The following is a 22,270-nucleotide window of genomic DNA, read 5'->3' as shown; positions in this document are numbered from 1 at the left end:
CGGTTTAGACAGGTATATATATATATATATATATATATATATATATATATATATATATATATTTTTTTTTTTTTTTTTTTTTTTTTGAGGGGGAGCTTGCTTGTGTATGTTTGTGTGTGTGTGTAGGATGGGAGGGGTGGGTGGGTGGTGGCGCATAGGTGTTAACTACTGCATATGAACCTGTTACGTGTACATGCAGATTACGTACTGAGTGTACTAGCATATCGTGTATACCCGTCATCTCATTATATAGTGATATATCATACAAACTGTACGTGTCTGTCCACATCTCGGTCGGAATCCTCTCTGTGCACCGAACAATGCAATATATTTGATACAGTAAAATAAAACTGGTTCGGATCCCAGTCGAGGCATGGGATTTTTAATCCAGATACCGACTCCAAACCCTGAGTGAGTGCTCCGCAAGGCTCAATGGGTAGGTGTAAACCACTTGCACCGACCAGTGATCCATAACTGGTTCAACAAAGGCCATGGTTTGTGCTATCCTGCCTGTGGGAAGCGCAAATAAAAGATCCCTTGCTGCTAATCGAAAGAGTAGCCCATGTAGAGGCGACAGCGGGTTTCCTCTCAAAATCTGTGTGGTCCATAACCATATGTCTGACGCCATATAACCGTAAATAAAAAATGTGTTGAGTGCGTCGTTAAATAACACATTTCTATCTTTCTTTCAATCGCAATTTTTTTTCCGTATAATTATTGTACGTAGAAGAATAAGCCCTGTTTTAATGTCTGTGATCGTAGTTCTGTGTGATCGTCCTAATGACAAAAGAATGATAATTCTTGCATATCTCTGTCCATGTGCGATTTCTGGATGAGTAATTACATAAACATCATGTCTACTATAACATAGAGAGCAATTCTTGAAAACGCAAGTAATGTTATGATATAAATATAAAGGACTGTTTAAGCCCCATTATAATTGTTAACATTTAAAGTGCAATGCTGATTAAAAAATATTTTTATTGATTTCTATTTATATATGCATGTCTAAACCGGATCATGCCGGGGACTTCATATTTATCCGATTTAGACAGGATCCGGTGTTTAGAGTGTCGCGTTTTAGAATTTAGAACATTTGGGATGATGAAACGTGGTCGGTTTGTTCAGGGTCCGGTTTAGACAGGTATATATATATATATATATATATATATATATATATATATATATATATATATATATATATATATATATATTTTTTTTTTTTTTTTTTTTTTTTTTTTTTGTTTTTTTTTTTTTTAATTATTATTATTTTTTTTTTTTTTGAGGGGGAGCTTGCTTGTGTATGTTTGTGTGTGTGTGTCGGATGGGAGGGGTGGGTAGATGGTGGCGCATAGGTGTTAACTACTGCATATGAACCTGTTACGTGTACATGCAGATTACGTACTAAGTGTACTAGCATATCGTGTATACCCGTCATCTCATTATAAAGTGATATATCATACAAACTGTACGTGTCTGTCCACATCTCGGTCGGAATCCTCTCTGTGCACCGAACAATGCAATATATTTGATACAGTAAAATAAAACTATAACAAATGATCAGTTTTGTTGTTCTTGTTCATTTCTAGCGCATCAGGTATGTGGTATTTTATTCATTATTAAAACAATTTTTAGGTTTTTTTGTGGAGGGTTTTGTTGTTTGTTTGTTTTTTGATTTTTTGTTTGTTTGTTGTTGTTGTTTTTTTTTGTTGGTTTTTTTTTGTTTTTTTTTTGAGGGGGGGGGGCCTTTGGGGGGGGTTTAAAGGTGGGTTGGGGTTAAAATTATTTTCGTGTTTCTATTCAATTAAGGTTCAACCACGCTGTTCTGGACACATATCTGCTGTTTGGGCTGTCGTTATTCGTTGAATAAAAATATAGTGTTGAATAAAAGTATAGCACGTTTGCACCTTTGATTAACTCGATATTAAAAATAAAATGTATCTCGTGATATTGTTGGGGTGTAAAAGCATTTTCTTTCACGAGTTTTCAGTGGGATTTAGCTCAGTCGGTTGAGTGCTCGCTTGAGGTGCTTGCGTCGCAGGATCGAACCACCTCTGTGGATCCATTCAACTGATTGGGTTTTTTCTCGTTCCAACGAATGCACCATAAATGGTCAAAGGCCGTGGTATGTGATTTCCTGTCTGTGGGAAAGAGCATATACAAGATCCATTGCTGCTAATGAAAAAATGTAGATTTCTTCTGATTTGACCACGAGTCAGAATTACCAAATGTTTGACATCCAAAAGCTGATGATTAATTAATCAACGTGTTCTAGTAGCGTCGTTAAAGAAAACAAATAATATTTACGCAGTTGTTTTATTTTTTATTATTTTCAAAAGTTTTAAAAATAAAAATGTGCATCGACCGGGAATTGAACCCGGGTCACCCGCGTGGCAGGCGAGTATTCTACCACTAGACCACCGATGCTTCACATCTTAACTTTTTCTGTTTTATCTTGTCAACCATAAGTTTAGTATTAATCGCTCAAGCAATTAATCATATATGACTGTTCTAAATTACTGTATTTCCTGTAAGGCGTATACCACCAAATAAAACCCTACAGTCGAAAATAGTAACATACTATGTGGCCTAAACTGATACACACAGCGTTTCAGTCAACATGTTATACACCATTCAGGCGGGGACCCAAGCCCCCCCCCCTCCCCCCCTCCCCCCCCCCCCCCCTCCACCCCCCCCCCCCCCCCCCCTCCCATTTTTGGTAGAGCTAGAGCTGGGCGGTATTGAAGTTTGAGGTTCGGTATCGATATCGGTTATTTGGGGGACGATTTACCTCGGTATCGGTACGGCAATCTGATTAAAATTAGTTCGACTGATCTACCAGTAGATCTAACAGCATTGTATGGACTCCCATGTCCAGGTGACATTTCATCTATAAATAACAATTTAAATATCGACCAATTACACTTCGCCTTTTATAGCGTTATTCTAAAAATATCGGGCGAGACTATTTATGCAATAGGCGAACTTGTTGGTTTATTTCAACATTAAAAAAACAGGGGGGAAAGTGCAGTAATAAACTCTGGATTGTATACTAGTATACCATCACGGAATTTATTTTCGTCTTGAAACGAATTTTATAATGATTGACTTCGATTTCAACTTATTTTCGTGCTTATATCCAATTAAGGTTCAAGAACGCTGTCCTGGACACACACCTCAGCTATCTGGGCTGTCTGTCCAGGACAGTGGGTTAGTTGTTAGTTGGTTAGTGGTTAGTTCTAAAATTTTATATTGAAATTAGTTTCCGGTATAGTTCGTAATTCACCCGAATCATTTCGTATACCCTCGGCATAATCCCGAATATTTTCAATTTCTTTTTCAAATCACTGGCATGATTTTGCAAGTAAGGTTTTAATTGGTCGAATGAAAGGTCAACTGGACATGAGCTCCAACGGGCTGCTGTTAGATCCACAGGTCATAGTAATTAACTAGTGGTGCTAATTTTAATTAGATTGTATTACAGAATACACAAAAATGCAAAGTTATCCCGTCCACCTGTCAATGACCTTTAAATTCTATTTTCAAAAACTACAAAGGGTTTTGGGCCCCTCTATTAAATAAATCTTGGATCCGAGCCTCCCATTAACATAAATACTCCCACGTACGCCCTCACACTTAAAGAAACAGACTAGTTTTTAAGGTATTTTTTTTTTTTTACTATTAGAACAGTTTATGATCACTGAAATGAAACATTACTTATATTTTATTATTTATATTATCAATTTTCGTACAGTCGAAGTGTTTTTGGCCATCCTGATATTTCTAATACCAGAAAATGCATTTTTCATATTTTTATAAGTAGTAACCGTCTAAGAAGTAACCGTTATGGGGTCGAGTTTTAGTCTATTTTTAAGGGTGCTTCGCCGTTTCAGTTGAACGTCACAGACTCATGTTGCACTCTGTTGTAACGTTATCTAAATCTGTTACAGGCGAACGTATTGTCCATTTTCACGGACTGAAACTAAGGTCTGCGCCTTTAAAAGTAAATCAGACAAAATGGAGGTTACACTTCTCCTTTCAGACATGTCTGGAAGTGTTTTTGACTACTCTAGTTTCGCACAAAAATTGTCATTTTATTTTCAGTAGGACCCCGCAGATATTTCAAGCATATTACTAGTTGATACATTGGCACTAATTCAAATTAAATCGAAGGAATTTACTGGTAAGTTGAAGTAACATTCAAATTTATGACAACAAACACTATCGTATTTATACAGTCACCAATAATAGGACTGTATTAGCGTTAAGCTGTATCCTAACCTGACGCGTGCGACTCGAGCGAGTCGAGGGACGCGATAATATTTATATCCTAACCAGACGCAACCATAACGACAGTCTTCTTTTTAAAATTGTTATCAACAGTTGAAACTGCCAAGTAATACTAGTTTGATTAGTTAATATATGTTTGTTGCTAGTGTCGCGCGACAAAAAAAACCAAACAATTCCTATCGGTATTTTATCGCGCGCTCGAAAAAAAGAGAAAGAAATGTTTTATTTAACGACGCACTCAACACATTTGATTTACGGTTATAAGGCGTTAGATATATGGTTAAAAACTACACAGATTTTGAGAGGAAACCCGCTGTCGCCACTACATGGGCTACTCTTTCCGATTAGCAGCAAGCGATCTTTTATTTGCGCTTGCCACAGGCAGGATAGCACAAACCATGGCCTTTGTTGAACCAGCTATGGATCACTGGTCGGTGCAAGTGGTTTACACCTACCCATTGAGCCTTGCGGAGCACTCACTCAGGGTTTGGAGTCAGTATCTGGATTAAAAATCCCATGCCTCGACTGGGATCCGAACCCAGTACCTACCAGCCTGTAGACCGATGGCCTAAGCACGACGCCACCGAGGCCGGTCGCGCGCTTGGCGACATCAATCTACCGCGCCGTACGCGTGCGGTTAGAATGCAGCTTTAGTCTACTAACCGTTATTGTGGAATGAAACGTTGTGTTCACCTCGAACTTTGAATTTGGTGTATTGTGCTGCTCATGGCCGTAATTAGCGGGGGTCAAGGGGACGGGGGGGGGGGGGGGGGGGGGGGGGGCAGTTGTACCCCCCAAAAGAAATCAGGTAAAAATAATAGAAACTTAGTGGTTTTTGATATTGACCTTTTAATTAAGTATGTAACCTCCCTGAAAGGTTGCAGAATGCTATTTCAAAGCACCTAGATTTCAAAATCTCCTGGGGAAACATGCCCTCAGATCCCTTAGTGTTTTGCGCCTCCCATGTATGTTCGTTCCAAGAATTAATTTGCCTCCCCCCCCCCCCCCCCCCCCCAAAAAAAAAAAAATCGGAAAAAGAAAAAGAAAAAGATCCTAGCTACGGCCACGCTACCAATGACAAATGTATTCATATAAAACATTTTGTTTTTGTCACTGTGTTCAAGCTGTTCCAAATGTGGAACGTTTACAGGGAATAAATAATCTTGTATGTTATACTTTCGTTTTAAAGGGTACGACCACGCCTGTTCATCCCCGCCAATTTATTCCGAGGGGTGTAAAATTATTAAAGAACGTTTGAACAAGCACCTAATTTTGTTCAACTTCATTTTAATTTAACATACTAGGTATTCATTTTGCAATGATAAAAAACCCATCTGCTTTACATATTTGCACCCCAACAATATTTAACGCTTAACTCAGTTACCACTGCTAAAGCAATAGTAATATAAAACAATATAAAATTAAGTTCAAAGCACAGTGTAAAGAGTTTAGGGTGGAATCGAAACGATTCTATCACATTTCGTTCACCAAATAATCTTTCCTCTTCATGGGCCACAACTCTGTCAAACGAGGATAAATTACATTTGTGACAGAATTATGTCCCTTAAAACAATTCCTACGTCAAGAATGGTTAAATTATCATGAAAGTTAATAACACTGTACAAACAAATCAAGCTCGATATCTTAAAGGGGCAGACTCTAGTTTTTCAAACACTACGACATATTTTTCACCATTAAAGCCATTTTTAATAAATTATATTAGGAATACTTACATTTTATTATTTAGAATAGATTTTCGTTTACCTGAAGTGGTTCTGGTCATCCACGTTTTTGTAATGACTCTAAATGCATTTTCATAATTCTAAAAAAGCACGTTCGTCTGAGTAGTAATAATTATCGAGACAGGCTCTAGTTTATTTTTAAACGATATTTGCAGGTTTAAACATCACACACTTCAGTTTTTCTCTGTTATAAACGTATCCAAATGTTTTGCAGGTTTGTAGATTAACTAAACTTAGTGTCCATTTCCACAGGCTGAAACTAGGGTCTGTGCCTTTAACTAAACTTAGTGTCCATTTCCACAGGCTAAAACTAGGGTCTGCGCCTTTAAGGCATTGCGAAAAGAGTCCAAAAAACTCTGTGTGGGATAGTCAGACAGACAGTCAAACGGACGGACGCACAGATCGAAAGAAGGACGGAGGCAACATCGATATTGCACTTTGATTGGATTAGTAGGGGAATACTACTACTACTACTACTACTACTACTACTACTACTACTACTACTACTACTACTACTACTACTACTACTACTACTACTACTACTACTACTATCACTACTACTACTACTACTACTATTACTACTACTACTACTACTACTACTACTACTACTATTACTACTACTACTACTACACTATCACTACTACTACTACTACTACTATTACTACTACTACTACTACTAATACTACTACTACTACTATCTCTACTACTACTACTACTACTACTATCACTACTATCACTACTACTACTATTACTACTACTACTACTACTAATACTACTACTACTACTATCTCTACTACTACTACTACTACTACTATCAGTACTATCACTACTCTATTATTATTACTACTACTACTACTACTACTACTACTATCACTACTACTACTATTATTACTACTACTACTACTACTATTACTACTACTACTACTACTACTACTACTACTACTACTACTATTACTACTACTACCAGTACTATCACTATTCTATTATTATTACTACTACTACTACTACCAGTACTATCACTATTTTATTACTACTACTACTACTACTACTACTACTATATCACTACTACTACTACTACTACTACTACTACTACTACACTCAGTACTATCACTACTCTATTATTACTACTACTACTACTACTACTACTACTACTACTACTACTACTACTACTACTACTACTACTACTACTACTGTATACTACTACTACGAAGAACAACAACAATAATAACAACAATAAAAACAACAACAATAACAATAACAACAACAACAAATAAACAATTTGGAAGGAAGGAAATGTTTTATTTAACGACGCACACTCAACACATTTTATTTACGGTTATATGGCGTCGGACATATGGTTAAAGACCACACAAATATTGAGGGGGGAAACCCGCTGTCGCCACGTCATGGGCTACTCTTTTCGATTAGCAGCAAGGGATCTTATATATGCACCATCCCATAGACAGGACAGCACATACCACAACCTTTGATATACCAGTCATGGTGCACTGGCTGGAAACCATTTGGAATTCCGCCAAACTATCAATGTCCACATTAATTTGGCTAGATGTCACAACAAACATCAATAAAAGCATTTTCTTTCTCATAAACTTTATTACTATGGTATCGATTTCTTTGTGGTCCTTTACGGCGATTCCTATCGGACCTGGCGTGGCTCACCGGGAATGCTGACAAAAACCCCGCAAATAAACTATATCGTTAAAACGGTCTTCGAGCTGAAATTAGCGATTATCTTTTTTTTTCCAGCTGCGCGGGTAACAGCTGGATTAATGATGCACGTTCGACTGGAATGGTATTTGGGAGCCTGAAATAACTCGGTATTTTATTATATAGTTTGATTACCAAAGTTCTACATTAACCTAAGGGTTATTTGTTCTACCTATGAAAGGTAAGTTGTATTAATATTTAAAATGTCAGTTATTAATGGTGGTATTGACTTAGTCATTGACTGACTGGCTAGCTAGCTGACTGACTCACCTGATTGTGACTGGTGGACTGGCTATCTGGCTGACTTGCTGACCGACCGACCGACTGACTGGTTGGCTAGCTGACTGACTGACTGACTGACTGGCTGTTTAACACGGACGAACGGATGAACTGAATGGCTGACTAACTGACTGATCTGACTTGACCTGACTGATGGGCTGACTGAATGGTTAGCTGGCTGACTGATTGACTGGCATACTGAGTGACTAAATGACCAAGTGATGGACTAATTACCTGACTTACTGACTGGCTGATTGACTGACTGACTGACTGACTGACCTGACTGACCGACTAACTGACTGACTGACTGACTAAATGGACTGTCTGATAACTGACTGTTTGACTTACTGATTGACTGACGCATTGTATGACTGACTGACTGTCTCTCTGACTGCTTGCCTGCCTGAATCTTTGTTTCTTCTATACTTTCCTCTCAAATATATTAATCAAGCTTTTTCTACGGGTTTCGTTCGCAATTGTACGGTGGAATATTATACTACAGAAAGAGAGATATATAGATAGAGAGAGAGAGAGAGAGAGAGAGAGAGAGAGAGAGAGAGAGAGAGAGAGAGAGAGAGAGAGAGAGAGAGAGAGAGAGAGAGAGAGAAAGAGAGAAAGAAAGAAATGTTTTTATTTAACGACGCACTCAACACATTTTATTTACGGTTATATGGCGTCAGACATATGGTTAAGGACCACACAGATTTTGAGAGGAAAACCGCTGTCGCCACTACATGGGCTACTCTTCCGATTGGCAGCAAGGGATCTTTTATTTGCGCTTCCCACAGGCAGGATAGCACAAACCATGGCCTTTGTTGAACCAGTTATGGATCACTGGTCGGTGCAAGTGGTTTACACCTACCCAATGAGCCTTGCGGAGCACTCACTCAGGGTTTGGAGTCGGTATCTGGATTAAAAATCCCATGCCTCGACTGGGATCCGAACCCAGTACCTACCAGCCTGTAGACCGATGGCCTGCCACGACGCCACCGAGGCCGGTGAGAAAGAGAAAGAGAGAGAGAGAGAGAGAGAGAGAGAGAGAGAGAGAGAGAGAGAGAGAGAGAGAGAGAGAGAGAGAGAGAGAGAGAGAGAGAGAGAGAGTGAGAGAGAGAGAGAGAGAGGGGGGTACAGAGGGGGATACAGAGGGGATGGGAGGCGGTAATTTCATGGTGGTTTCTTTTCGAATACGATTTTTATGAAACTTTTCTGCAAAAGCATTTATAAATATGTCATGGCGTTACGTGTTTTGATCAGATAAGCGAAATATATTAACACAAATCGAAATTTGTAAAAAAAAACAAACATATTTCCGCGAATTGTGAATTTTCACGAATAACTCACGACGTATACACGTTCTGGTGAATATGAAGGGTCTAATTATAAAGTAATAACCTGTGATGTCATATTTTTTGTTGTTGAAATATTTTAATTTTAAAGTTTACAAATCTGCAGTCGTGGAATATGTATACCATATATGTATGTAAACCTAAGCAAGTATGATTCTTAATGAACTATAATTATAGGTTTTTGTATTTTATTGTATCATTGTGACCTTCAAACACGCGACCTTCATAAAACTGACTCTTTGTTTGGACATCATAGGCTATTCCCATAGACCCTTCTTGTGTGGCGTAGACATTTGATTGTAGTTTCTATTTTTAGACATTGGTAGCTATTGAGAAGGCTGGTGCGCATCATATTTTCATGTTCGTGTGGTGTCAGTCTAGGATCGATCCCCGTCGGTGAGCCAATTGGGCTATTTGTCGTTTCAGCCAGTGCACCACGACTGGTATATCAAAGGCTGTGGTATGTGTTATCCTGTCTGTGGGATGATGCATATTGAAGATCCTTTGCTAATAACAGAAAAATGTGGCGGGTTTCCTCTCTAGGACTATGTCGAAATTATCAAATGTTTGACATCCAATAGCCGATGATTATAAATCAATGTACTCTAGTGGTGTCGTTAAACAAAACAACCTTTTCGTTCTTGTGCAATTGATTAATTCGTAGATGTTTTTCATAAATAAATCTTGAAATGGCGAAACATGTTGCATGTATCTGAAAATGGCGAAATAGATCTGTCTAAAGCATTTAAGATAATGCACCTTTAAGGGACTAGTTTTATACCTAGCCTTTGATGTTTAGGAAAAAGTTAAAATTTGTATTGTTTAACGACATCACTAGAGCACTTATTTATTAATCATCGACTACTGGATGTCAAACATTTGGTCATTTTAACGTTTAGCCTTAGACACCCGCTACATTTTCCCATTAGTAGCAAGGGATCTTTTATATGCACCATCCCACAGAAAGGATAGCACATGCCACGACCGTTGATATACCAGTCGTGGTGCACTGGCTGGAACGAGAAATATCCCAATGGGCCAACCGACGGGGATCGAGTTCAGACCGACCGCGCATCACCCGAGCGCTTTACCACTGGATTACGTCCCGCTCCATGAAGCAGTGTAGTCCAAGTACGATCATTGTTGTGCAAGGACATTGAATTCTGGAGCAAAAACCCACACTGGACTACGTCCCGCGATGAGATCTTTTATATGCACCACAAATCACAGACATGATAGCACATACCACGGCCTTCGATATAACAGTCGTGATGAACTGGGTGGGACGAGAAATAGCCCACCTATTGCGGTAATATTTAGGAAGGCCCAATATTCACTTTTATTTATATTTTATCCACTCCCCACCTCCACCCCATCCCAAAAGGGATTGTTACCAGAGTTTTAACTACAATCTATATAATGCCGTTTTAGCATGACAGCTTCAATATAACACACATACTGTCGAACACAGAACGGCTTCTAAATGATTGATGGCTGGAGAATAAAAATGATTAGCTTAAGTGTCGTGCGTTCTAGATTAACATATCGATTACCTGGGCGCTATATCACTCACCTGTCATCCGTAATATGTCTTTCATATACCCCGCTAGGCAACTGACAAAGTATTCCATGACACCCCAGTATACATAACACAATTAATATCGGCTGTTGCGTGTTGTACAGCTAATGGAACAACCATGTGTGAAAAGAAAAGGGGGCAAAAATCAATGTTAAACTGATATGTCGTGACATTGTCATGTCATGGGTTTTAGCGTGCACATTCAGAACAAGCTGTTGTAGCACACGCCTGCCATGGGCACAGGTGTCGACTTTCGCCGGCTCCTCCGTCCAGGGAAGGGATTATACTCATAAAACAAACACTTTTTTAAATTGGCGTTTTGTGACAGTTGGAATTTTACTTGTATAAAATAGTAAATATTTTATATCAGTTACTTGTATAAAATGCATATGCTGAACAACAAAACATAATCGGACATCATTTTCCGCTGTAACATAAAATTTCGTGTTTTTATGAAAGAATGAATGTGAGTACGTTTTTCCCAATCTATTCTGTACTTAGTTCAAATTTAGTTCATATATATATATCCTATAACTTACCCATGATATCCATGTCATAAACCCATGTGATAATTTACTTTATTAACCCGGTTAATAATGGCATGCAAATTTGCAAGGTCTCAAGGTAACGTGTTGCTGTGGATGGGCCATATGCTTACAAGCCAACCTGGGGCCCTATTTTCGAAGCCATCTTAGCGCTACGAAATCGTAAAACCGTCGTAGCTTACGATAATTTCACGATTTTGTAGGCTAAGATAGCTTCGAAAATATGGGCCCAGACCCGTGTACCTGATCGTAACGTTTTCAAAGATAAATAAATAAATAAATAATAATAATTTTTGAAGGGGTAAATTTTTCATTTTTTCTGGGGGAAGGACCCACAGACCCCCCGCCACGGGCTTCGCGCATGCGGCGCTCGCGGTGTCGGGCTTCGCCAGACACGTCGACCCCCCCCCCCCCCTGCAAAATTTCCTGCGCACGCCCCTATACCCCCCCCCCCCCCCCCCTGCATGGGCTGTGTGCTTGTATTTCTGGGACTGGGAGTGGGGACGTTTGGAAAAAAAAAAGTTTTCAGAAGAGAGTAACACATATTGAGGTTCAGGGAATTTGCAGGTTGATATATCGTTCATTATATCTTCTTCTTTTTTTTACAGAATTGAGCGTTTGTTATCAAGTGAACATATTGTAACTACAAGCTAACCATAACCCTCATTTGCGTTTATTTTGATTTTCCGTATATATTAAAGGGACATTCCTGAGTTTGTTGCACTTTTTAAGATGTTATCCACTAACAGAGACTTTTTAACGATTGCAATTACATTTCAAATATATTTTTCTGCATAAAATATTAGTGGTTGTATCATAAACGTGTTTCTGATTGTTGTAATATGTGTACTAGGTTAAATTTCATTTTATTTCCAAAATTATATTTTGTTCGTACCTACGAAATTATTTGAAGACAAAATCCAGTTTGGGCTTCTTACAGATATTAAGACGACCAGAAACACATTGAATATACAAACACTGATATTCTAAATCAGAAAATATATTTAATATGTAAGTTTAATCGTAGAAATATTTTATTAGTCGGAAACATCTTACAATGCAGCAAACTCAGAAATGTCGCTTTCAGATAAGGTGACTGTTCTCTAAATATAAAATCTAATATTATATTTGACAAAAAAGAAGAAGAAAGACACCCACTATAATGCCATCTAAGAAATTAAGAACAAAAAAGAAGAAGAAAGACACCCACTATAATGCCATCTAAGAAATTAAGATTTTTTTTTTAAAGTTTGTTGTGTTTAACGACACATTGATTTATGAAACATAAGCCCCAAGTTCAGCCTGCCATTTTTTTTGCTAACGTTTGCGAACTATTTTCATTGGTTCCCGAAGTGGTAATTCGATTTACTGTGTAGCGTAAAATCCAGTCTAGTGGACGTTAGCGACGAGCGGTAAACTGAACTTGCCCCAGCTGTTTACATTGTTAATTCTGACATAGAGGAAACATGCTACATTTGTGTATTAGCAGTAATGGTTTGTTTATATTCATTCTCCAACAGACAGGACAGCACATACCACGGCCTTTGATACACCCAGTCGTGGTGCAATTGTTGGGACGGGGAAAAACCAATCGGAGTATGGGTCGACTAGAGTGAATCGACCCTTCGACGCAAGACCTTGAGCGAGCGCTCCACCGACCCGCCCCAAATTTAGAACAAGTACAATACATAGACACTTTTTCTGTCGAGATATTACTTGACTGTAGACAGACCATCAGGTCAGATCAGGTCATAGGGTTTATCATGCACGTTCAGAGCAAGATGTTGTAGCGCACGCCTTTCGTGGGCGCAGGTGTTGACTTACGCCGGCTCCTTCGTCCAGGTCCCCGTTCCACAAAGCGATCTTAGTCTTAAGATCACCTTAAGTGCATAGCTACCTTATGCACTAAGGTGATCTTAGTGCTAAGATCGCTTCGTGGAACGGGGCCCAGGACAGTAAAAGGGGTTGCGTGGGAGAGGGGACCGCCCGCGCTTGGCAAGTGCAAGAGAGCACAAGCAGCCCAAACCACGGCCGGTAGCTGGCAGGGGACAGATCATCCTAAAATGATATGATATGATATGATATATATATAGATATAGATATAGATAGATATATATATATATATAGATAGATATAGATATAGATATAGATATAGATATAGATATAGATATAAATATAAATATATAGATATATATGTAGATATATATAGATATATATATATATATATATACTCTTCAAAAAAAGAAACGCAAAAGGGTACAAATGGGTTATAACTCCGATTTTATGTTTCCTACCGGTTCATGCTTTGTGAATATAAGGTCATTGCATGTCCCAAACACATTCCCACGGTTACATTCGATAAAACGCAGCTACTGTACAATAAAGTTCCAAAATGTCAATATTCGCAAAAACGCAGCCACGTGCAAACCATGTCACCACTGTACGTGCGTTGTCTGCACGTGCAACATGAACACCGACAGTATAAAAGTGCAGGGTGTTCGCTTGCCTGGCCTCTGTATCTGGCCGACAGTTGACAATCCAGGACATGCCACGTCTCAGTGAACCGCAGAGAAACAATGCCATCGGCCGACTAGACGCAGGCGAATCCAGAACGGCCGTTGCCAGGGGCATTCCATGTGTCCCCAAGCACCATCTCCAGACTGTGGGACCGTTTGGATCAACACGTGACCTCCCTAGATCCGGTCGACCACGGGTCACATACCCCCGGGCAGGACCGCTACATCCGGGTACGCCACCTTCGGGAACGATTGACTACTGCCACCTCCACAGCCACAGCAATACCAGGTTTGCGCAGGATATCCGACCAGACCGTACGGAACCGCCTACGTGAGGTAGGAATTCGTGCCAGACGTCCAGTTCGAGGTGTCATCTTAACACCACAACACCGTCGACTCCGACTCAGTGGTGCCAGATTCATCGACAATGGCCTCAACTGCGATGGAGACAGGTGTGGTTCAGTGACGAGTCCCGATTTCTGCTCCGACGTCATGATGGAAGATGTCGCGTGTATAGGCGTCGTGGTGAACGTTATGCAGCAAACTGCGTGCAGGAAGGTGGACAGATTCGGCGGGGGTAGTGTCATGGTGTGGGCAGCCATCTCACACACTGGCAGAATTGACCTGGTCCACGTGCAGGGCAACCTGAATGCACAGGGCTACATTGACCAGATCCTCCGGCCACACATCGTTCCAGTTATGGCCAACGCCAACGCAGTGTTCCAACATGAACAACGCCAGGCCTCACACAGCACGTCTCACAACGGCTTTCCTACAGAACAACAACAATTATGTCCTTCCTTGGCCATCGACATCACCGGATTTGAACCCAATTGAGCATCTATGGGATGAGTTTGGACCGACGCCTCCGACAGCGACAACCACAGCCCCAGACCCTTCCCGAGCTGGCAGCAGCCTTGCAGGCCGAGTGGGCCACCATTCCCCCGGGACGTCATCCGTACTCTGGTTTGCTTCAATGGGCAGGCGGTGCCAGGCATTGTCAACACACGCGGAGGCCACACCGGTATTGACTCCAGATGACCTTGACCTTGGTGGTGTGTCCTACCACTTACTCACAATGGACTAGAGTGAATTGTGAACAATCCTGCACATTTGGTATTATCGGACTCACCATTCAATAATTAAATCAATTCTCCAAATGTTACGACAATGTGGTTTTGCGTTTCTTCTTTTGAAGAGTATATATATATATAGATATATATATATATATATATATATATATATATATATATATATATAATATATATATGCCTCGAGATATACGTATTTTCGGTTTCTGTTACAGTCCTTATCGAGAAGTGAGATATAGCTCAGATGAAGGTCGTAGGATCGGTCCCCAGTATTGGTGAACCCATTGCTTAATGTCGCCGTCTGGATCAGATATCCACAACTGGTATCTTATATCAAAACCAATGATATATGTGTTTTCTGTGAAAAAGATTGCTCGAGACATTTTGTATCACTATCTATATGCTCTCTCTGTGCCTTCATGACTACCTGCCTGTCTGTTTGCCTTCTGTCTGTCTGTCTATCCGTCTCTCTCTCTCTCTCTCTCTCTCTCTCTCTCTCTCTCTCTCTCTCTCTCTCTCTCTCTCTCTCTCTCTCTCTCCTACCGGCCTCGGTGGCGTCGTGGCAGGCCATCGGTCTACAGGCTGGTAGGTACTGGGTTCGGATCCCAGTCGAGGCATGGGATTTTTAATCCAAATACCGACTCCAAACCCTGAGTGAGTGCTCCACAAGGCTCAATGGGTAGGAGTAAACCACTTGCACCGACCAGTGATCCATAACTGGTTCAACAAAGGCCATGGTTTGTGCTATCCTGCCTGTGGGAAGCGCAAATAAAAGATCCCTTGCTGCCTGTCGTAAAAAGAGTAGCCTATGTGGCGACAGCGGGTTTCCTCTAAAAAAACAGTGTCAGAATGACCATATGTTTGACGTCCAATAGCCGATGATAAGATAAAAAATCAATGTGCTCTAGTGGCGTCGTTAAATAAAACAAACTTTACTTTACTCTCTCTCTCCCTTCGTATAAATTGAAATAATTTCATTTCTTCTCTGTCTCTCTCTGTCTCTGTTTGTCTGTCTCTGTCTCTCTCTGTCTCTGTTTCTCTCTCTCTCTCTCTCTCTCTCTCTCTCTCTCTCTCTCTCTCTTCTCTCTCTCTCTCTCTCTCTCTCTCTCTCTCTCTCTGTGCCTTCATGACTACCTGACTGCCTGTTTGGCTGTCTGTTTGCCTTCTGTTTGTCTGTCCGTCTGTCCGTTTCTCTCTCTCTCTCTCTCTCTCTCTCTCTCTCTCTCTCTCTCTCTCTCTCTCTCTCTCTCTCTCTCTCTCTCTCTCTCTATATATATATATATATATATATATATATATATATATACATACACACATACACACTCACACACACACACACACACACACTCACACATACACACACACACACTCACACATACACACACATACACTCACACACACGCACACACACACACACACACTTACACACACACATACACACACACATACACTCACACACACACACACACACACACACACACACTCACACATACACACTCACATACACACACACATACACACACTCACTCACACACACACATACACACACACATGCACTCACACACATTCACATTCACACATACACACTCACACACGCACATACACTCACATACATACACACTCACACATACACACATACACTCTCACACACACACACACACTCAAACTCATACACACTCACACATACACACTCACACATACACTCACACACTCACACACACATACACACACACATACCCTCACACACACACACACACACACTGGCACACACATGCACTCACACACATACACATATATACACACACATACACACACACACATACACATACACACACACACATACACACTCACTCACACACACACACACACACTCACACATACACATACACCTACACTCACACATACACTCACACTCACACATACACACACTCACACATATACACACACACTCACACACACATACACATACACTCGCATACACACCCATACACACACACACACACTCACACACTCACACACACACACGCACACACACACACACACACACACACACACATACACACTCACATACACACACACTCTTCCTTCAACGACGTTTACAACAAAATGTCCAATATAGCTAAATGAAGTTGCTATGGTTTGGTTCAATATTACCTGTCAGGTGCGACTATAATGTACCCCAATTAAATAGCTGGAATATATAGTATTAATACGCATAGTCACGTGAGTAAAACCACATGTTACCAACATGTCTACTGTAACAAAGGCGCCGTCAGTTTAATGTAATCAAAATACAGTAACGGTGATGCTTATCGATTTTGGTTCGTTTCCACGGATAATATTATAAATATATTGATTAACAGCTCTACAACTGCAGTGATGATCACTCAGGTATAACGCCATTTTGTTTAATATGCTGGAAAGGAAGTAAGTTCGGTGAATCTAGAAACACGGTGGTGTACAGAAAAGTGAAGTACAAAATGGGCACAGCGATTTCGTAGTCAGGGTAGACACGTAACTGGATTTATTTTTGTGTGTGTGTTTTTCTTCTGCAAACATGATGGATCTAAACTCCATTACAAGACAAATATTTCTTTGAATGATCTGTCTAAAACGCACAGAGCATGCTAAGGAGAAGCACGTCTGTTGTATGTAGGGTATAAAGATTACATGATTTTGGACCTGTGACTTGTATCCTGTGAATATTAAAATCTGACATCATATATTTTACTGTGTTGTGGTACAGCAAGATTACCTATTTTAACCTACATGTTCAAGATAGCGAGCCCATATCCGCTGACGGTTCAGGCACGTCCATCCTGGGCACGAGTTCTGATTTCCGCCAGATCTCCTGTCAAGGCGTCTGTACTGGTTAGTCTTTTGAAATAATTAGTGTTATGACAATGAACAAATAAACCCTAGATAATATCTATTGTCAGAATTTAAAGGAGAGCTATCTCTATTGTTTGGTGTAGCAAATGTTGATAGTAAGACATCACTGCAGATTAAAGGGCATGGTCCGCTATAATCAATAAGTAATCATAGCGTGGAATTTGTGTGTGCTCTCAATTTGTCCAGGAATATTCTCACAGCATACGCTGAACAAAATATTGGAAAAACATTTAGTCCAATAACGGCGTCAATACCCATTGTGCATGAACATATTTTTTCCCCATACGTATACATAAGACAAACGCGATGTTAAAATTGGTGTACGTATGATAATGAAGTAGTTCTGTTATGTATAGGCATCATAGTGGTAGGCAAATCGTTAAGCTTTTAACTTATACATATAACAGACAATGGTAATGATTTCTAAAGTGACTCAACTAACTGTTTGAGAACCAGGAAACATCAAAAACAGTGAGTTTGGCTTTTTCTGTTTCTTTAGTAAATGAAAGAATACCAATATGGATCTCAGGAATATTTTGCAAATTTATTTAACTGCATCGTCAAGTTGTAACTGAAACATTTGCACGAAACTGTTAAAAGTTTGTAAATGATTCTGGGTTGGGGGAAAAAAGGAATCGTCATTTCAGTCAGCATCCAGAAAGATGCAATTCCATTGGAAACAAACTGTGTAGCTGCATGCTTATTGTTTAACTGACAACATTGTTTTCCATGTGTAAGCAACGCCTGAATCGACCTGCAGTGATGCAGAGAGATGCAATTCATTGAACCACAAAAATTGTCGCTTGGATTTTTATTTATTAATGATTCTGTTATGGCTGTAACAAGCAAATGGTTTGTTTTGTTCAGGGAGACGAAATCGTTGTCACAGATATGCTGTTTATTTGGAAGGAACGTGCGTAGCAGGATAATCTGGGGATTTTATCTACTGCATCGCCATTTTCAACTGATGGATTTAGTTTATATCCAACATAAAAGTACGTTCTAAGTTATTGTAATATTTATGTGTACAAAAGAAATGAACTGTCCGAAGTCGGCAGAACAAAGTTCGTTTGGAAACAACGTGTCTAGCAGCATAATTCTTTATTTAACTGCAGCATTACCATTTTTTTCAATCACAGGATTTACTTTCTATCAAACATATCAGTACTTCGCAAAGGATTACGATTTTTTTTCTAAGTCTAAGATAGAAATGGACAGTTTTAAATGGGCAGGACACTATTTGGAAACAAGGTGCATACCAGCATAATCCTGTTCTAACTGTTGCATCAGCATTTATTTTTTCAACTAGAGGATTTGCTTTCTATCAAGTATATAAATACTTCGTAAGTGAAATATTTGTGATTCTTTTACGTGTAAGAACACAATTGACAGTCTAAGTTAACGGGACAAAGTTCGTTTCGAAACACCGTACATACCAGCATAATCCTTTTTAACTGATGCATCACCATTTTCTAACTGGAGGATTTGCATTCTGTAAAGTATATAAATACTTCGTAAGTGAAATATTTGTGATTCTTTTACGTGTAAGAACACAATTGACAGTCTAAGTTAACGGGACAAAGTTCGTTTCGAAACACCGTACATACCAGCATAATCCTTTTTAACTGATGCATCACCATTTTCTAACTGGTGGATTTGCATTCTATAAAGTATTTAAATACTTCGTTAGTGAAATATTTTTTATTCTTTTACGTGTAAGAAAACAATTGACAGTCTAAGTTAACGGGACAAAGTTCGTTTCGAAACACCGTGCATACCAGCATAATCTTTTTTTTTCACTGATACATCACCATTTTCTAACTGGTGGATTTGCTTTCCATCAACAATACAAGTATTTCGGATGTGATTGTGATTTTTGTTGTGTAGGTATAACAAAGAAATAGACTGTCTTAAGTGAGCAGTAAAAAAGATTAATTTGGAAGCAACGTGCATACCAGCATTTTGTAACTTGTGGATTCGCTTTCTATCAATCATATAAGTCCTCGTATGTGACTGTGATTTTAGTTTTGTAGGTACAATGAAACTCCTCTAATCCGGACACCCTCTAGACCAAGTAAAAAGTCCAATTTAAAGAGGTATCCAGTTTAGGGAGGTTCTCTTGTGCACAGATATTTAAAAAAAAGGACTATAAAAAACGTCCGATTTTGAGGGAATTCCGGTTTACAGAGGGTCCGTTTTTGAGATATTTCACTGTGTAAGCAAGAAATGAACAGTCGTAAGTGGGCAGAACAATATTTTGAAACAACGTGCATATCAGCATAACCTCTTTTTCAACTGTTACACCACCATTGTTTAACTGGTGGGTTTGCATTTTATCTGTCATACAAGTCTACAAGTTCTTCGGAAGTAATTTTTTTTTTTTTTTTTTTTTTTTTGTAGGTGTAATCAAGAAATGAACAGTCGTAAGTGGACTGAACAACAAATCATCACCGTTCGTGAATTACTTCACAAATATGCACGTCAGCTGGAAGCAGTGTCGGGAAGAGACGTGGGCGTACACGGCTCTTGCTGGCATCGTCAGCTTCCACATGGGGATCGTCGTCGGCGTCTTCGCCTTCAAAGGCCTTGTGGGCGACGACAGTTTCTCCGATGCTGTCCAAGTCATTGGGACCATCATCTCCGTCGCTGGCGTGGCTCTGGTGATAGCCTCCGGGGTGCTGTACAGACGACAACGACGCCATCTGCGGCCGTGTATTTGTTGCGGCGAGGACATTGAGGCCGCAGTCGTTCCGTTTCCGCCTAGTAGGCGGCTGCGCTTTGCTCCGAATTTAGTCTCTCCGTACTACCTCGAAGCCGTGAAGGCGGACCTTGGAAGCAAAAATATCACGGGGAACAGTGACCACATTCACCTGTTCGAGACATGCAGTAATGATTCTCGGAGAACCGCGGACAGTAAAGATTCTTCGAAACCCGCGTCTGAAAGAGATGATCGGAGTCCATCTTACAAGAAAGAGCACCGAAAAACACCATGTTAATTATTCATTTGAAAGAAGCAAATGGTTATAAACAGGACGAGCTGTGATATTATTATTATTATTATTATTGGAACACCGAAAATGGCCATGTTTATTTATTAAAGGACTATGTTAAGAAGATAGTTGTGATATCGTACACTATTATCATCATCATTATCATCATCATTTTCATCATCGCCAACATCATCATCATCGTCATTATTATTATTATTATTATTATTATTATTATTATTACGTCATGTTAGTTTGAAAGACACTAAGAATCAGCAGGGATATCGTGATTCATCGTCTGCTGAATTACAACCTACTCATTTGTTTCTGAATCTTCAGTTACCCCTATATGACAATGACAACCCTCTTTGGAATATGGGACCATGCGTTGATGTTAAAACAATTGTGTAAAATAGATACTGATCTTTATCATTAGCTAGTTATTATTATTATCTTTATTAAATACATTGCAAAAATATCACAGAAATTGGTTCTTGTATATTGTTTACCTTTCAGAATACATGCATGTTATGTGCATGCATATATAAAGAACATAGTGTCTAAAGGTATTGGCTACAGTTTTCGCTTTTTTTTCATCTTTTTTTTTTTTTTGTTTTTTTTTTTTTGTTGAAAAAACAAAAAGGCTTTGGCCTGAAAAGTGCATGTATGTTAAGGCTGGCTGCTGTGGTAACCAAAGGAGTCGTACAACTTTATATGGGATAATAGGGCTAATAGATACTCAGAGTTCAGGAAGGAAATGGTTTATTTAACGACGCACTCAACACATTTTATTAACGGTTATATGGCGTAGGACATATGGTTAAAGACCACACAGATATTGAGAAAAGAAACCCGCTGTCGCCACTTCATGGGTTACTCTTTTCGATTAGCAGCAAGGGATCTTTTATATGCACCATCCTGTAGACAGGATATCACATACCACGGCCTTTGATGTACCAGTCGTGGTGCACTGGCTGGAGCGAGAAATCAGAGTTCAATGACAAGGAATTTGCTTTAGACTCATGTATTTGTTATATTGTGATGAATGATATACGGTATAACATGATACACTATTTTTGGTTTGACCTCTAAACATATCATCTTAATTTTGAATTGGGGCAGGGGATAGCACAGTGGTAAAGCGCTCGCGTGATGCGCGGTCGGTTTAGGATCGATCCCCTTCGGTGACCCCCCATTGGGCTATTTCTCGTTCCAGCCAGTGCTCCACAACTGATGTAACAAAGGCCGTGGTATGTACCATCCTGTCTGTGGGAT

At 39.7% G+C, this 22,270-nt stretch overlaps 1 protein-coding gene and 1 non-coding gene across 10 annotated transcripts; one reads left to right on the top strand and one right to left on the bottom strand.

The window, feature by feature from the left end:
• Positions 1 to 2,356: 2,356 nt before the first annotated feature.
• Positions 2,357 to 2,427, bottom strand: Trnag-gcc. Its single transcript has one exon. It is a non-coding gene; the product is annotated as a tRNA-Gly (tRNA).
• A 5,494-nt stretch (positions 2,428 to 7,921) lies between these two features.
• LOC121380124 lies at positions 7,922 to 21,473 on the top strand. 9 transcript variants are annotated; one of them, XR_005958884.1, is made up of 4 exons: positions 17,524 to 17,987; positions 18,876 to 19,003; positions 20,409 to 21,073; positions 21,202 to 21,473. XR_005958884.1 is itself a non-coding variant. In XM_041508900.1 (3 exons), exon 3 carries the CDS (start codon positions 20,483 to 20,485, stop codon positions 21,002 to 21,004), a length of 522 nt encoding a protein of 173 aa, XP_041364834.1. In that variant the 5' UTR covers positions 7,924 to 7,941; positions 18,876 to 19,003; positions 20,409 to 20,482; the 3' UTR covers positions 21,005 to 21,473. The 9 variants fall into 9 exon arrangements, 8 of the variants coding, with proteins under 8 accessions (XP_041364838.1, XP_041364834.1, XP_041364833.1 ...); XM_041508900.1 differs by lacking the exon at positions 17,524 to 17,987 and adding an exon at positions 7,924 to 7,941 and having other exon boundaries at positions 20,409 to 21,473; XM_041508899.1 differs by lacking the exon at positions 17,524 to 17,987 and adding an exon at positions 15,332 to 15,439 and having other exon boundaries at positions 20,409 to 21,473.
• The last annotated feature ends 797 nt before the right edge of the window (positions 21,474 to 22,270 follow it).

Source organism: Gigantopelta aegis, chromosome 8 (assembly GCF_016097555.1).
Source record: "Gigantopelta aegis isolate Gae_Host chromosome 8, Gae_host_genome, whole genome shotgun sequence".
Lineage (NCBI taxonomy): Eukaryota > Metazoa > Mollusca > Gastropoda > Neomphalida > Peltospiridae > Gigantopelta > Gigantopelta aegis.
This window is presented reverse-complemented; position numbering and strand designations above follow the sequence as displayed.